At 47.5% G+C, this 17,470-nt stretch overlaps 1 protein-coding gene across 2 annotated transcripts in view; it reads left to right on the top strand.

Annotated features, from left to right (window-relative positions):
- MARCHF3 (membrane associated ring-CH-type finger 3) overlaps window positions 1-17,470 on the top strand; it is a 157,987-nt gene that overhangs the window by 103,568 nt on the left and 36,949 nt on the right. For both annotated transcript variants that reach the window (XM_066274244.1, XM_066274243.1), the window contains exons 2-3: window positions 7,753-7,999; window positions 11,227-11,431. In XM_066274244.1, the coding sequence (XP_066130341.1) occupies window positions 7,809-7,999; window positions 11,227-11,431 (396 nt within the window). In that variant the 5' untranslated portion in view covers window positions 7,753-7,808. The remainder of the gene's footprint in view (window positions 1-7,752; window positions 8,000-11,226; window positions 11,432-17,470) is intronic.

The following is a 17,470-nucleotide window of genomic DNA, read 5'->3' as shown; positions in this document are numbered from 1 at the left end:
GAATAGCTTCCAAAAATCTGAATTAATTTCATGAGCACTGCTTGAGGGGGAAAAGTATATATAAATACAATAATCGTTACTTGATTTGCCTTCGGCAGAGTTAGAGGATTTTACCTGGCTGAAAAGAAAATACAGTAATTTTAAATGACACAAAAAAAATTAGTTTGATACTTCTGTGTCTGAGAAACAGATTTAATGACCTTGATGGAAAATGATAAAGAACTCTTGAAATGTTTCAAACAGGACACTGGGAATGTGTTACTGTAACTCTCTCCAGATCCAACTTCTCTGCTGCCGGTCTGAATTTTTTCTCCCATGCTTCATCATTGATGTTTACACATTCCTCAAGAAAATGCCATTACGCCAAATCAAAACCTCCTTCCTGCTCAGAAATGGGCACTTCACCTGCTTATTCTGTTCTGTAAGGGTGACAGGGAGCACATAGCAGAGATGAATGAGACAGTAAAAAGAAAAGTTTGGTGTGTTTTTTTAATTCACTGGGCCAGCCGGTGTTTCCTCTGTACACTCATCAAGCCCCTGATGGACATGTTTATAATGACTTGGATGGTCACTTTATTTGGAATGACAAATTCTCCACTCTCCATAATGAGGTCAGTGAAGCATCCAGAAAAGAAATGTATAATTTGGTAGCGTGGGTCTGGAAGCACAGCCCTGCCGCGGCTATTTAAGTTTAATGAAGCAGCTACTTTGCTGTTACACATTCTTAGTGAATAGCCTCCTTGGCGTGTTTTTGAAAACTTAAATGCTGCTGGTAATCATGGCCCAGTAATCTCCTTGGAGAGCCTTTGTGCCCTGTGCTCAGAAGAAATATGCTGCTTTTACATGTTAATGGTTTTGGAATTAGTCATTTGCTCCATTTTCACTGGAAAGCAAGGTCAGTGTGTGATTTCCTGCCTGCCTTCATTTTCTCTGAACATTCAGGATACTCTCACTCCGTTCATCAGCCGTGCAGCGTACTGTCTGGTATAACATGCCTGAAAAGCCAAGAAAATATTCTCTCAAAGAGTGTTCCTAGTCTCAGAGACTCTTCCTAGAATTCAAAGTCTAAAACTTTTACTCAGAAGGGGAATTTCCTAGACAGACCATAATTGCTGTTTTTTCCCCATTTCAATCACCAGCCAACTTATATCATCCATTCATTGGTCTCATTAGAGGAGGCCTTGCACCCTGAATATGCAGATCCTCGAAGCAGGATTTTTAGAGGTCCTTCTGAAGCAGATTTGCTCATGTAAAACTAAAGGTAGGCCTCTGAGTCCTGAACCAGTGTTAATAATGTGCAGCTTTGTGGAAGCAGAAAGATACTGGCCCTTCCACAGTTCAGCAGTTTCATTCCGCAAATGTAAGGCGTCTGGTGGTTTTCCCTGAATTAGCTAGGGCATGATTACTAGTGCTCTGTCAACTCTAGCCTCAGAAGGGTCTGGGAACACTTTAGACTGGCTGGTGGCCTATATTTGGGCAATGTAAAGCGGACTTGAAATGGCTGGACTTTATACCACCAGAAACTTCCCAGGAAAACCTAGTAAGTTCTCAAAAAAATATTTTTTGAATGGACAAAAGGATGAATAAATCAGTTTGCTCCTTTGATTTGCTTTGTTGATCAACTCTGGATGTGAAGGTGGCTCAGGACCCTTCCAGGATATACTGGAACCTGAGAAGCCCACTCCTTAGAACCTCTGGAACTGACATTGGAATTTAATTTGGAAGTGCAGTATTGCTCTGGACTGCACCTCCAAGCTTTGGGGGGCTCAGGCCACTGCCCAGGCAGCCCACATGGTTAGTGCCTGCTGGCATATACACCATTATGCTCACCTTTAAACTCCCTGGGTAATTTTTATACACAGAGATCCCAGCAGCCCAGATTCCTCCCCCACCTTCTCCTACCTCTAAGAGATTAAAGTTGACCTAGCACTAGAAATACAGTTCTGATAGAAGTAGGCCTGAAAAGGCACTTGGGAGAGGCTTGTGTTTTCTTATTTTCTAGTGTATTTCTCATGCACTAGGTTCACTAAGATAACGGTAGCTGCTATGACAACTAGACCCAAGTACGTATCTCGAACCTAATAGTAGTTATTCATCATATATCATTTTTTTATTTTTCAGTGAGAGGAGTGGAGATAGAGAGACAGACTCCCGCATGTGTCCCAACCGGGATCCACCCAGCAACCCCCATCTAGGGCCAATGCTTGGGCCAGCCAAGCTATCCTCAGTGCCCAAGGCTAACGCTTGAACCAGTCGAGCCATTGGCTGCAAGAGGGGAAGAAAGAGAGAAAGGGAAGAGGGTGGGGAAAAGAAGCAGATGGTTGCTTTACACGTGTGCCCTGATTGGGGATTGAACCTGGGACATTCGCATGCTCGGCCAACACTATCCATTGAGCCAGCTGGCTAGGGCATCATGTATCTTTACTAAACACTTTCATGGAAGAATGACACATGTGCTCAGGGATATGAAGGGGATAGGACTAAGGAGAATGAGGAGAAGTGGGCATACAAGGAACAGACTCCCTTTGCGTCCCCCCTCTAAGAAGATGGAGTGGTACATCAACAAGGCTCACCTGTGATCCAAAAGGTGAAGCATTGTAGAGGTCAGCCAGCCACGGGGCATCAGAAACGGGGTGCAGCCCAGGCCAGAAGAAGAGCAGGAATAAAGCTTAATGTCGTAATAAAATGCAGCCTTCACCGTGTGTGGCTTGTTCCAAAGCACGTTTGCGTGTATATTATTTCAGACCTCACAAACAACCAGATGTGTCTCAGGGGTATTAGTACCCTGGTTTCAAATGTGCAAGAAATCTCAGCAAAGTCTGAGAGACGGTGATTTTCCCTCGTGAACAGTGAGCCAGGGTGCGGGCTTGGGTGCCCTGCCTTTAAGAACAGAGCCTTCCCCTGTGACTCCGCGATCCAGGCTGCGGAGGTGAGCGGAACTGGCTTCCCTGCCCTTCCCCCCTTGTCCTCTGAACACGTCCTTATGATACCAGACATGTTCCCATGGAAATCACTTACCAATGGCAGCCTGTTCAGAAATGCAGCAACAATTATCTGCAGCCTGGTTGGCTCTTTGCTTTTGTAAAACCTGTACTCTGTCCTTTAAAGGGGTCACAGTTTTACAGACAGTCCTTTTTGTCCTAACAATTGTCTAACCGGGCTTGCATTTATCTAGCCCTCCCTCCTTTTGTGTTGTCTCCCTCTCATCTACCTGTTCCGCTGTCTGCTGCTGGATTCGGCCAGTGCCGAATTATGTTTTACTCTCAGCCTGAGTAAAACATTTTACAAGGTGGCAAGCCTGGCCGACAAAGGCGCATCCTCCCAGTGCAGCTTGAGGCTTCCAGGTGATGCGGACACCACTCCCTCCCAGCACATCTGGTCCCGAAACACCCCAGAGAGCAAAATTCTTGGGTGGGCTAGAAAGCCATTTTCTCACATGCAGCAATATTAATAAGAAAGTGGTTGGCCCTGGCCAGTTGGCTCAGTGGTAGAGCGTCGGCCTGGCGTGCAGAAGTCCCGGGTTCGATTCCCGGCCAGGGCACACAGGAGAAGCACCCATCTGCTTCTCCACCCCTCCCCCTCTCCTTCCTCTCTGTCTCTCTCTTCCCCTCCTGCAGCCGAGGCTCCACTGGAGCAAAGATGGCCCGGGTGCTGAGGATGGCTCCTTGGCCTCTGCCTCAGGCGCTAGAGTGGCTCTGGTCGCAACAGAGCAATGCCCCAGATCGCCCCCTGGTGGGCGTGCTGGGTGGATCCCAGTCAGGTGCATGCAGGAGTCTGTCTGACTGCCTCCCCGTTTCCAGCTTCAGAAAAATAAAAATAAAAATAAAAATAAATAAAAAGAAAGTGGTCAAAGGGTGCTTGGAATTTTGCAGAAAGATCAGTGAGAGAGACCAGCGCTAGGCTACAAACCCACAGCTCAGCTCTTTTTAGCATCTGTGCCTCCAGCCTGCTGTTTTCCCAGGTGGCTCTGCGTGAGACAGGGAAGTGCAGTGGGCCATTTGTCACTGCTCCAGGTGCAGTATTCATGCCAGTTGGTACATGCAGCCTTCAGGGCCCACTCCTGCCCACGTCTGGGTTGAGGCCTCTGCACTTCCTTTTGACTGAGATTGGGGAGAATGTGCTCCCTTCTCTGCTCCTTCACCTGAGTAGATGAGTAGATTGATTCACTCTTCTGGGGTTGGAACCAACCCAGCCCTTCCCACCATGATCAAAGGTGCCTATGGTGTGTGTGATTCCTCCCAGTCCATTGTCAACTCAAGACACCGTGTTTTTTATTTATTTTATTTTTATTTTATTCATTTTACAAAGGAGAGAGAAAAAGAGAGAGAGAGGGGAAGGAGGAACAGGAAGTATTAACTCCTATATGTGCCTTGACCAGGAAAGCACAGGGTTTCGAACCAGCAACGTCAGCATTCCCGGTCAACGCTTTACCCACCACACCACCACAGGTCAGGCGACAGTGTTTTTTAGAAGTGTGGGGACTCACGATGCCAGTCTTAGTATCTTGAGGTTATTCTGCTGTGTGGTGGTCAGGGGATGCACTGGTGCGTTCTTCAGTGAGCGCTAGACTGGAATCTCATTTCAATCAGGTCCTGAGTTGGGTTCAGGACATCTGCAGAGATGCACAAGGGAAAGAGCCCAGGCTTGCTTGCAGGAGAAGGAAGAGGAGAGGAGCCTTGTGTTCCTTTATGCTCAGCTCAGTGCCTGGCACCCCCTGTGAACAGAATAAACTGATCAGATGGCTGGTAATATTCCTTCTGCCTTTGAGAAGGTAATGAAATACATCATCCGGAAGTAAAATTACAAAAACTCCACTTCTAGAACTGTTTTAAGGGCATTTTATTGCAAATTTAGATTAGACATTTAGATCTACTTCTTTTGATGAGGACTCTAGGTGATAAGGAAATGAACTTGGGAACATTCTGTGCCCAGCTGACAGCCCTTCACTAATCAGAGTAGCCCAACTACTGACAATGCTGGTCTCGCTCCCTCACTCTGTGCATCCCCTCTCCGCCTTCTTCCAGCTCCCTCGAGTGGAGGGAGGGAGTGTTTGGCCCTCTGAGTTGGAATTATGCAAAACCCAAAAATAGACTCTCATAGCGCACCCAGACATAATGATTCCATGCGGCAAGAAGGTCACTGTGTCTGCTTTTCCTGCCAAGACACCCCTGGCTCTTAATCTATGGCTGCCTTGTGAAGCAAGAAAGCTGTGCCAGGAAGTTACACTCTGTGACTGTGAGGCATTATGAGAATTTTAAATCATGTCAATGGGTGTTGTAAGGGCAAGGCAGGGGAGGGAGATTAGACACAGTTTTAGAAGACGGTCTTTGAACATCCTTTTTTTTCCCACAGTCTGAGAGCTACCATAACTCAGTTTAAAAAAAAAAAAAAAGGTTATCTGGCCCCAGCTGCAAATCAACTCCACCCTACCAATTCTGCAAAAAATTAAAAAGACAGTCACCCAAAAAGTTAACTGTGATTATCTGAGTGGTGGGATTATGAGTTAGTTTTTTCTTTGTGCTTTTCTGTACTTTCCATAACATATTGATCTTGCTTTTGCAATATTCAAAAAAAATTAATTAACAACTTCTATTTAAAAAGCAAAACTATACTAGCTGATTATCTCATTGTGTTCTTTGAATGCTCAGTACCTGGTGATTACAAAGCCCACCAGAGGCGTGACAATGGCATGGAAGGGGCAGCCCTGCCCCTGTCCTCACATCAAGCCACAGAACAGGGCTGGTGTCCACAGCCCTCTCACCACTACAAGGTCCCAAAAGGCTCATCAGAGAGGCCTGACCTCAGACCCTGAGGGGACTCATGGCAGCCAAGGAGCACAGGAAAGGCAGCATGCTGAGCCAGACCTCTGCAATAAGAAAGGGATTCAATTCCCATCAGTTGTCTCTGATGGTCAGGCCTACTTGACATGTGCTTGTTGGGAGGGGCAGTGTCAGCCCAGTTCATCTGGAAACACTGTGTTCTCATCCTAAGAATGTCCAGTTGATGCACATTTTTTTCGAAAATTGGGAAGATCCTGTTTTCCAGACCTTTAAGAGTCAAGTGAAGTGTAATAAGTAGAGACAAATATCTGGGCGCAAAGAACACTTTGAGAAGTTCCAACAATCCTCTTGAGGTTGGGGGGTGATTCTTTTAGATGTGAGGCTTTGGCCACCAGACTGACCATGAGCTCAGTCTGTCAACCAGTCCTGCCTCCCTCTAGGCCTGTTGGGCTCAGGAGCTTGAGGTTAGCAGGCTGGGCAGAAATGGTCTGTATGAACTGTAAAACTGTCATATCACCTTGGCCCTGGCCGGTTGGCTCAGCGGTAGAGCGTCGGCCTAGCGTGCGGAGGACCCGGGTTCGATTCCTGGTCAGGGCACACAGGAGAAGCGCCCATTTGCTTCTCCACCCCTCCACCGCGCTTTCCTCTCTGTCTCTCTCTTCCCCTCCCGCAGCCAAGGCTCCATTGGAGCAAAGATGGCCCGGGCGCTGGGGATGGCTCTGTGGCCTCTGCCTCAGGCGCTAGAGTGGCTCTGGTCGCAACATGGCGCTGCCCAGGATGGGCAGAGCATCGCCCCCTGGTGGGCAGAGCGTCGCCCCTGGTGGGCGTGCCAGGTGGATCCCGGTCGGGCGCATGCGGGAGTCTGTCTGACTGTCTCTCCCTGTTTCCAGCTTCAGAAAAATGAAAAAAAAAAAAAAAAAACTGTCATATCACCTTTAGACAGAAATAATTCCTCCTGCAAGTTTCTATAAAGCCCTCTCTTTCTTACACGTCACATGCAGAATTAGTTTGAATGTAGTGAGGTTTCTTACTCCAGTGGGCCTGACTGCTCTGAACTTGATTGAGGTCAGGTTCAATCTCACACGACACAGATCAGACACAGAATTCCGAGCATTCTGCATGATTGTGTATCAGGGAGGAAAGGCTGTCATTTAAGAATGGATTATTTTTAATAAGCAGTAGAGATTTCATTCATCAGTGTCTCCCATTCTATGACATGGACTTTAGGTAGTGCCTAAACAAACAAAACTCAATACCAGTATGTTTATTGTAATGTTTATGAGGAAGATATATAACAAGATCATCCAGCTCATCATTTCATAAATAACTTTACTTCATGCTAAAATAGGCTAAATTTTTAAAAGTTGTGAACTTTCAAGCCATAAATAGATCATTGTATTATGAATCAGATGTGGCAAAAGTCTGAATGGTGGTACGTTAATTGAATGATTCATGTTTGGCAAATATTGCCCTTCAAGGTGCTACTTGGCCAGATTTGCTTTTATGTATTTTTTTCTCTCTCCTTTTAAAAAATATTAGTATCTCAAAATGAAGCCACATGGAGGATAAATTGCTTACAAGAAGAAATAGTTGCGATCAGTAATAATGATTCTAGTAACTTTTAGAAAGTGTCAACAAAGACTTATTGCTTCTCTGGTGCAGAACGGGAGAGCTGCTTATCTCGTCTTCAGATCCGGCTTTGGAGCCATCATTCTCTCCCCTCTCCCAGAACAGTGATCCTAAATGTTTATGTACCCTGACATGCTCGTTGTCTTGTTCATAACCACATCCGCTGTTTCTTGTGGGTTCTGTGTGTGTGCGTGCGCATATTAAGTGGTCACAAGTTAATGCGCCACATCTAGGCTACCCTGTTATTTATATTAAATAATGACATGATGATGTTGGTAGCGTATAATTCTTCATTTCCTATTAACCACCCTGCCCAAGTAAACTGTTTTCTGATCTCTCTTAGATGGAAATCCTGTATGAATGTGGAAGCCATTAGCAGAGTAATTGCTGTCTGTTACCATGACAACCAGCCGCTGCAGTCACCTGCCCGAAGTGCTGCCAGACTGCACCAGCTCCTCGGATGCGCCGGTGGTGAAGACCGTGGAGGACTGTGGCAGCCTAGCAAATGGACAGCCGCAGTATGTCATGCAAGTTTCTGCCAAGGATGGGCAGCTGCTGTCAACAGTAGTGCGGACTCTTGCCACCCAGAGGTAGTACCACAACTAAAATGAAAATAAATATATGTGTGATTGATCCAAACAATGCCCTGTCAGATGGAAAATGCTAAAAAGCATGTGATTCATACTCAGGTCTTTGTGTCAGGTGAGAGGAAGTACTAGGGGGAGGGGTGGAGACTACACAAGTTCTGTTTCTATAGCAATAAGGTATAAAGCTAAAATTCACATTGTCCACTTTTCCACTTAAAGTCACACTTGCAGAGAGAGCCAGGCAGGGAAGGATCCCACAGGACACAGGGCCCCTTGCTTTACATTCATTTTGACATAGCAACAGTAAACACACTCATTGTCTCCAGGCCCTAACAAAGGTGACCTTTTGTTAGAATAGAATGACGGGGGCACCTGATTTCAGGTGGCTGAGTCAAACTGATTGGATTCATGGGCAAAACTTTTGAAGGGATAGTCCTGGTGTGCAAGCCGGTCAGCACTGCCTGATAGGAGCGCTGACGGGGCCACTTCCTGGCTGGGCGAGTCTCTTCTCTGTACATCCCCACTTGGGGGCCTCTTCTGTTGCTCCCTCCGTTGTTCCTCATGGGCCCCCGGAACCCAGGGCCCTTCATACACACCCTACCCCATGAAGCATGCTGTTGTTAAAGCCCCCACAGCTTGTCTCCCGAGTGATGAACCAAAGCAAAGCTTAAGGCTTCAACAGCCCAGAGAAGGCTTATCCAGGCCAGAGCTTTGTCCCTGGAGGTCTCTTGTGCTGTTGCTGCCCGGTGGCAGATTGAGAGCTGCAGGCTGCCTGTCGAAGAAGTACACCTTGGCTTCTCCAGCTTTCTTTCAGAAATGGGTAAGGGGGTGTTGACCTATGAATACAACATGTATATCAGCACTGGACTTGCCTCTGAATATCAGCCCTGACCCTTCTGACCCTGAAATTTGTGTCAATCACTCACACCCTGACCGCTTACCTTGGTCTGAGCAATTGAGGCAACCCATCCAGCGCAGATGCAGGTCCACATCTCCGGACGTGTGCCCGCTGCAGGACGGCTGGTGGCACCACCTGTTGCCGCCGGCATGCACGCGGTGTCTGCCAGACATGGACACACCTCCCCATGCGTGTTGTAAACACTGTCCGTGTAATTTGTGCTGCTGTTGCCAAGGGGAGAAGTAGAGCGGGGGTAGTTAATATATATTTTTGCACCTTTGAGAAAGCTTCTAACAATTGATGAGCGTCATTGCTCATCTGTGAACTGAGACAGATACCTGTCACCCACGGAGCCATCAAACCCCTCGGGTTGCAGAGTTAAAATGACTGAGCCTCGTGAACCACCATGTGCACGTGTGTGTGTGTGTGTGTGTGCGCGCGCGCGCCACTTTTACATGTTCTCCCACCACGTAGTAATGTAAACTAGTCAGTTTTACGATTCTACATGCAAGTGGCTCAATATAAATGAAGGAGGCCAGGAATAATGAGAGAAAAAGTCAACTATAAACTTGCGTTTCCTGCCACTGAGCATGAACGCGTCTTTTAGGCAAGTGAGGAAGATGTCCTTTTCTCTTTTAATCCCCTTTCACCCTTCACTCATTCCCAGGATCGTCCCCTGAAAGGCCTGTGGGAAACAGTAGTGTTTACATGGCTATTTCCATTTAGACCAAAGATGGTGTCAGGGAGCGGTGGTGTCATTATCGTCTTTGGGGGACTGGAAGTGACAGGGGAGAGCAGGAGAAGAGACTGGTCCTCAGGTTGGCACATACCATGGATGACATATTTTAATATCTATTGCCCAGGAAAGGAGAGCTCACGCAGTATAAAAACATCGATCAGAAAGAGGTAGTCCTCTGACGGGACACAGTAGCCATGGAGAAATGAGGTCATCTTTGTTTGACCCTTCCATTGGCCACTGATTTATGGCCATGTAATTTGATTTTCCCTGGCCTGAATATTTCTGTGAATGAAAATAGTTAGCATTAACCTGGCATTTACTACATGCTGGTCCCTTGTCTAAGCTGTCTTTTCTCATCCTCTCAATCACCGGGTGAGGAAGGCACCAATCTTTGTACCTACTGTAGAGATGAGAAAACTGAAGTACAGAAAAAGAACGCTGCTTGCCCAAAGCTAGGCAGCTGGTAGGCAGCAGAGCTGGTGACCGAGCCCAGTAGCTGGACTCCAGAGCCTGCCCCATGAGCCGCTATACCCGGTGCCTGCAGAAAACGTGCTGGCGTGGTTTTTCCAAAGTAAAGGCAGAGTTCTAGACCAAGGCCACCTCGGTCAAACATACTCATTACTCCTTTCAGCCTAGTGTCCTTAGCATCCTAGGAGAGTTCAAAGGACCGACCTGCTATTCAGCTTTGTGCTGAGTGGCAGCTCCAGGCGCTGGCGGCCAGGTAACGTGTCTCTCACACTATTGAAAGGAGGGACGATGGGCATCTCTGGGTATTGAAAAGTGTCCTGGCCCTGGCCGGTTGGCTCAGCGATAGAGCGTCGGCCCAGCGTGCGGAGGACCCGGGTTCGATTCCCGGCCAGGGCACACAGGAGAAGCGCCCATTTGCTTCTCCACCCCTCCCCCGCGCTTTCCTCTCTGTTTCTCTCTTCCCCTCCCGCAGCTAAGGCTCCATTGGAGCAAAGATGGCCCGGGTGCTGGGGATGGCTCTGTGGCCTCTGCCTCAGGCACTAGAGTGGCTCTGGTCGCAACATGGCGACGCCCCGGAGGGGCAGAGCATCGCCCCCTGGTGGGCAGAGCGTCGCCCCATGGTGGGCGTGCCGGGTGGATCCCGGTCGGGCGCATGCGGGAGTCTGTCTGACCGTCTGTCCCTGTTTCCAGCTTCAGAAAAATGAAAAAAAAAAAAAAAGAAAGAAAAGTGTCCTGGCCAGGTTCAAAAGACACAATTTGTCTAGAAATTACAATTGGTGTCATTTTAAAATAATTTCTGCCCTTCATGGCGAGGGATGGTTTTTATTTTTTAATTGGGAGTTTGCCTGAATTACATCTGTACCAAGGGCCGAAGTAACATGTCGCTTCTGTCCACTCACTTCCGGCCCCGGGCTACTTTCTATTTCTATTGGTAAAAGTAGATGCTCCAGGACTGTGGCACTGGCCTCCGTTGCCAAGTACAAGTGTAGAGCTAGGGTTTTGAAGCAGGTGTCTCTTCTGAGCAGCTGCCACTGGGGAGGGTCTGAAGGACACAGAGCCAGAGGACCGTCCGCGTAGCAGTGGTTTCCCGCCCAGTGACCAGCGGTGCCCCTCCTTCTCTTGCAGCCCCTTCAATGACCGGCCGATGTGCAGGATCTGCCACGAGGGCAGCAGCCAGGAGGACTTGCTCTCTCCCTGTGAATGCACGGGGACCTTGGGGACAATTCATCGGAGCTGCCTGGAGCACTGGCTGTCGGCCTCGAACACCAACTACTGTGAACTCTGCCACTTCAAGTTTTCACTGGAGCGCAAACCCAGGCCGGTAATGGAGGTCAGTAATTGGGGCATGTCCTGAGAACTTAGCTCTAATGAGCAGATGATGTCTGCTTTTATGCCCAGATCACAAATGCTGTGTAGCTTCACTGAAGCACGGGAATAGCTGTGTGAGAATGTGTGTGTGTGTGCGCGTGTGTGCGCACACACACGCATGCGTGACACAGAGACAGCACACTAACTCACTCAGGAGCCGCAGTAGAGCTAACCTCCACGAGGTGGAGACAGGAGAAGAAACCAGTGTGAGGCAAAGGGGAGGTTTAGAGACTTGATCTCCATCTTTCTGTCCCTGTGAAGTGGAGCAAGCAGTCACTTTTCTCTTTACACCCCATCTGCTGCCCACCTTGAAGCAACACATCAGTGGGCCTAATTCTGAGGGGTCTTTATGAAAAAATTAAGGTGCCTGGTGGTTTGAATAGTCCCGTGACCTTCGGTAAGTTACCTGACCTCTTGGAAGTACCATGAGAATTAAATGAGTTGATGTTTATTAAGCACTTGGATGAATACTGGGTACATACATACACAGTATATGAATTTTAAAAAATCTTTCCTAGGAAATTATACACAAGTTTTTTTCAACTAATAACCTAGCATTAGAATCTTTTTTTTAAAGGTGGTGGTGTCAACCCAGCCATTAAAATGTCAGCCTAGGACATTCTCTTTTATGTTTTAGTGGCCACATGATTCTTCTGTAAACTAAGGGTCTGGTCTTGTATTAACTGGGGGAATTGGAAAATATCATTGGACTATTTCCGTCCACTCTCCTATCTTCAATTTCTACTAGTCAATTAAAAATTGGATCTTGGCAACAATAAACATTCTAATACATTATGAAAAAGACCCCAGACGTTGTGCCTATAATCCAGACCTACCGGTAATCGCCTCCTTATTTCAACAGCTGACCCAGCAAAACTGTGGTATTAAACTAAAGCTGGAAATCAAGAAGCCCTTCTGGGAGACCATTTAAAACAGTATGTTAGCCTGACCTGTGGTGGCACAGTGGATAAAGCGTCGACCTGGAAATGCTGAGGTCGCCAGTTCGAAACCCTGGGCTTGCCTGGTCAAGGCACATATGGGAGTTGATGCTTCCAGCTCCTCCCCCTTTCTCTCTCTCTGTCTCCTCTCTCTCTCTCTCTCTCTCTCTCTCTCTCTGTCTCTCCCTCTCTCTCTAAAATGAAAAAATAAAAATAAAAAAAAAATAAAACAGTATGTTAGCGCCTCGGCACTCACGGCTCCGGAGAGCTTTGTGTATATATACATGTATTCTTTTGGGTTTAACCTTGAAATTTTAATCAGGACCTGTAACCGAGGCCTGTTTTTAACTATGACTTGCTTGCCAAATGGCACAAATTTATTTGACTTGCCCCAGTAAACTCTATGCTTTTTTTTAAGACTCCAGATCAAATGCCCTCTTAATTTAGCCATCTTGCTGCTTGACAACCACGTTCAGAATTCATATTTATAGAGTGCCCATCAGGGGTTTGGCCCTCTGCCACATTCACTGGGATTTACATGTCAGAGCTTCTCTGCAGAGGAGGAGATAGAATGAAATGATAAACAAAGGAGGTGAACATTCCTCGAGCCCAATGGCAAAAGCTAAAAAGAAGCCTGTTTCTCCTTTCTAGAAATGTTTTGGAACTTCCCCAAGTTGATATGGTAGCTTCCTCAGAGCAGCTGGTTTCCCAGAGTCAGACAGCGTGTGTGTGTGTGTGTGTGTGTGTGTGTGTGTGTGTGTGCGCGCGCGCTCAGGCCATTTATGCGGCCCCCCACCGCACTTCCGGAAGGGCCACCTCTTTCATTGGTGGTCAGTGAGAGGAGCACTGTATGTGGCGGCCCTCCAACGGTCTGAGGGACAGTGAACTGGCCCTCTGTGTAAAAAGTTTGGGGACCCCTGCTATCTCAGATTACACCAATGCAGTAACTCTCAGGGGACCCACAGACTCTCAGGGAGGGGAACGTACCCACACAGAGATATTTCTTCAGAGTTGCCTGTGTCAGGCCGCAGACAGTCTCCAGGATCTTAGGCAACTGTCATTTAAATGAGGAAACAAAGCAAATGACCTTGAAAATGTGTGAGGTACGCTGCAAGATTTAGGGCTTCGCCGACGGAAACTTCACCCAAACGGTTGCTGGTGGTGAAACTTTCATTGCGCAAATGGAATGTGACATTTTTCAGACTTAATAATGATTGAACAAGTTGAAAGTGAAAGGCAAACCCTCCCCAGCCAGGGGAGGCCGGCTGTTTGATCATCCCAGGGCAAAATGAACTTGCTGTCTGACCACAAGCAATAAAACAAGGTTGTCTTTGGTTTCCCAGCTGGAGGGCAAATGAGAACCAGGTGCAGGAAATGTTTAAACAGATGACATTACTAATTGACTTCTCCCCTTAGCAAAGGGAGGGTTGATTCACAGAGAGCATTGCTTCGCCATGCATTTACCTCCAGATAGACATGAATCTTTTCAGTAAATCATTAAAACCTGCCAGTTTGGGATAAGCATTAAATGTTTCATTACTTTGTTTCTCATTTTCACTCTTTTAATTGCTTTAATCAGCCCTGGCCGGTTGGCTCAGTGGTAGAGCGTCGGCCTGGCGTGCGGGGGACCCGGGTTCGATTCCCGGCCAGGGCACATAGGAGAAGCGCCCATTTGCTTCTCCACCCCGCCCCCTCCTTCCTCTCTGTCTCTCTCTTCCCCTCCCGCAGCCAAGGCTCCATTGGAGCAAAGATGGCCCGGGCGCTGGGGATGGCTCCTTGGCCTCTGCCCCAGGCGCTAGAGTAGCTCTGGTCACGGCAAAGTAACGCCCCGCAGGGGCAGAGCATCGCCCCCTGGTAGGCAGAGCAGAGCGTTGCCCCTGGTGAGCGTGCCGGGTGGATCTCGGTTGGGCGCATGCGGGAGTCTGTCTCTCCCAGTTTCCAGCTTCAGAAAAATACAAACAAACAAAAAAAAAAAATTAATTGCTTTAATCATTACTTTATTTACTAGTTGGATCTGCCTTCTCATTAAAGCAAGAAAATTCCATAACATTTAATTTTACAATCAATGTGGTAATAACAGCTCCCGTTGCTAGAGGATGCGGATGAAAAAGTCATTTTTTAATTTTATTTGTCAGCACCCAGACATGAACAGTGGTCGGAATTCCTTGAGCACCTCAGACTCCCACTCTGCAGTAAGCTCAGTCCTTCGCCAGCACAGCCTTTATCCTCCGTAACACCATCCGAGGACACTTCCCCTCCACGCCCCTCCCTCACTCCCTGCAGCCAGCAGCTGGGGCTACACTTTTAACAGGTCAGGAACCCAGCTGGCATCTGCACGTGGGCTGCTACATCAAGTTTTTTGTCCCCCTCCCCACAAAATGCTGATTTTTATTCATAATGACCAAATCAGGGGGCTGGTTTTTATTAGCACCCCCAAAGTGAGCGTCACCTCCATCTGGGTGGGGGCAGTGGCTCAGTTTCTCTGAGCTGCAGTAGATGGAAGGCGAGCTAGGAGCTCTCCCTGGGAGGCTCTATAAGGTTAAATGTCCAAGCCTATAGTTCTTGTGCAAAAAATGCACTTAAAAGGATACATTGTATAGTATATAATTTATACCTTAGTAAATTGATTGTGTGTGTGTCTACTTACCGTCTACTTACCTGCCTGCCTACATGGCCAGACTACATCTTTTAGTCTCATTTGGTAAATTCATTGCCAATTTTATACCCTAAATATTTTCTTGTTGCTAAGTAAGCAAGTTTCAACCCAAGAGCTCCATCATGCTCATCTGGTTTATTCAGATGTGCGTGAATTTCCTCTACAGTCCAGCTAATGCAAATCTCATATAGACTGTGTCCAACAAGGTAAAGCTCAAAAGGAAAACATTCAAACTAGGCTGATCCAGAAAGAAGAGCAAATATGACACACACGTGTTTCCCACCTACACAGCTGGCACTTCTCTCAGAAGACTACATATTTCTTGTTGAAGATGTGGCGGTTTGCGAGGTGAATTATCCCCAAGAATAATGACCTGGTAGAATGCAGTCAACAGACATCCATCAACCATAAAAGGATTCCCTAAATGACCGGCCTGGGTGGTTTTATGGTCTCTTTCCTGCTCATTTTTAGTTTTCCTCAATTCTAAGTTGAACTCTGATACCATTCTTTTATAAGGGTAAAATGGAATAAAGCAATAAAAATACCATGACTCGTTTCCCAAAATCACGTGCCTCGGCTCCAGCCTGCGGCCACGATTACACATCTAACTGAGCAGTTTGCCAGGGAAGTCCATCTTACTGTGTGCAAATTGCATGCTTGCAACATCAGTTTCTGCTGATGGGAGTAGATGCCCCCGACTTTCTTAAGACATGCATCAGTAACACCCAGCCTTGCCCGGGAAACTGGTGAAGTAATAGATCAGCTCATGGATGCTGTGCTTCAGATGAAACAGCCAGGAAAGGGGGGGGGGGGTACGAGAATCTGGAGGAAAGGCTGCTGGGGATCTGCTCTTCCTCCAATCAGGGAGACGTGGCGATTTTTCAGAGGGAGTGGTTAGGTAGGTTTCCATCTTTCTGTTTCCTTCACATAAACCCACCTGACTGATAAGAATTGTCTGAACAATTAAAAGCTGTTCCCTGTGAATCAGAGGTTTGACTAAATTGAAACTGGGTGTCTTTCTGCATATTGATCACTCTGGACAATGGGATGTAAAGCGAGGGGGGTGAGGATTAGGAATCTTTTTTTCAAACCTTTTATTTAGCGTTCTTTTTATAAGCCACTGGAGGAAAATGGCCCTGACACATGCCCTGGATTCAGCGGGATCTGCAGCTCAGCAGGGAGCAGGGATGCACTGCTATGGGGAAACCACTCTATACCTTGGCACTTGCTATTTAGTAGATTGAAGACTTCATTTCAACCCTCCTGATGGGTACAGATCAGATGTAGATGGGGACATTGCTAGACTCTCATTGTTGGGGGTTTTGTTTTGTTTTGATTCAATATATTCATTTAAGGAAAAATGTGAGCTTTTGGTTTTAGCGTATTCATTTTCATCAGCAAGCCCTTGGACCTTTGGGGTAATTAGGGGATGACACCTTAGGGGATATAAACTGATTCGAGGAGCTTCCCAGGCATGAGGAGCACCTATTCCGTTCTTCAAAAGAAGGCAGACAAGCTCCTCTCTTTATTCCAACTCGTGAGTGCAGCCCAGTGAGTAAGGTGACTAGCCCATAATCACTGCATGTGACACGCAGTCAAGAAGCACCTGCTCATTAAATAAATGGATGGAGTCCCTCTCCTCCCCCAATTGCAAACTATATCATGTTCTTGGCCTATGGTTGTAAGTCATAGAAATTGACCCCTTGCCTGTTGAGGACAGTTTAAGACAGACTCAATTGGACAGGGCTTTTGTATAACACAAACTGGCAACACAGCAAATGCGGTGATTCTGGCAAATCATTCCACCCGCCCCCGCCCCGCCTCCATCGGTGATCAGTCTGGTTTTAAGGCATGGCAGGTGGGGAGTTCTGTACGCGCTGGAACCAGAGAGGAGCGCTGGAACCAGAGAGGAGCACGTGCGCACTGCAGGGCTCCGCAGGGAAACGCTGGTCTGAGTTAGAGAAGTGTGGTTGGGGGTTGGGCAGATCAGGCCAAATCAGAAAGAGCCAGGCCCGCCTAGTATTGGTCAAGCTTTCAGGAATCCGAGCACTGTGCTAGCAAACACTTCACCGCAGTCTTGGCAGGGGGAGCTCCTGTTAACCATCTGGCGGGTGAAGAAACAAGTTTACGGTGGTGATGTTAGGTCAAGATTCCTCCGTGAGAAAAAGTAAGAGGGTCTCCTGGCCCTACATTCAGGCTGCCCTCCACTCCGTGTTGTGTTCCAGAGGGACAGCGTGGAAGTCCACACCCCAGCGTCTGTGAAATAGCATGTGGAGGGTTTAGTTGAATTCACCAGGAGTTCCCAGTTCCCACGCCCATGTCCGCCACAGACTGCCGCCACGTGAGCTCCAGGGTGTGCGGTCAGAGGTCCTTCCTACTCTGCCACTCCAGGCTGACTAGGCCCCTC

The sequence above is a fragment of the Saccopteryx bilineata genome, chromosome 4, assembly GCF_036850765.1.
Source record: "Saccopteryx bilineata isolate mSacBil1 chromosome 4, mSacBil1_pri_phased_curated, whole genome shotgun sequence".
Lineage (NCBI taxonomy): Eukaryota > Metazoa > Chordata > Mammalia > Chiroptera > Emballonuridae > Saccopteryx > Saccopteryx bilineata.
Note: the sequence above shows the minus strand (reverse complement) of the source record. Positions and strands in the feature narration are given on the sequence as shown.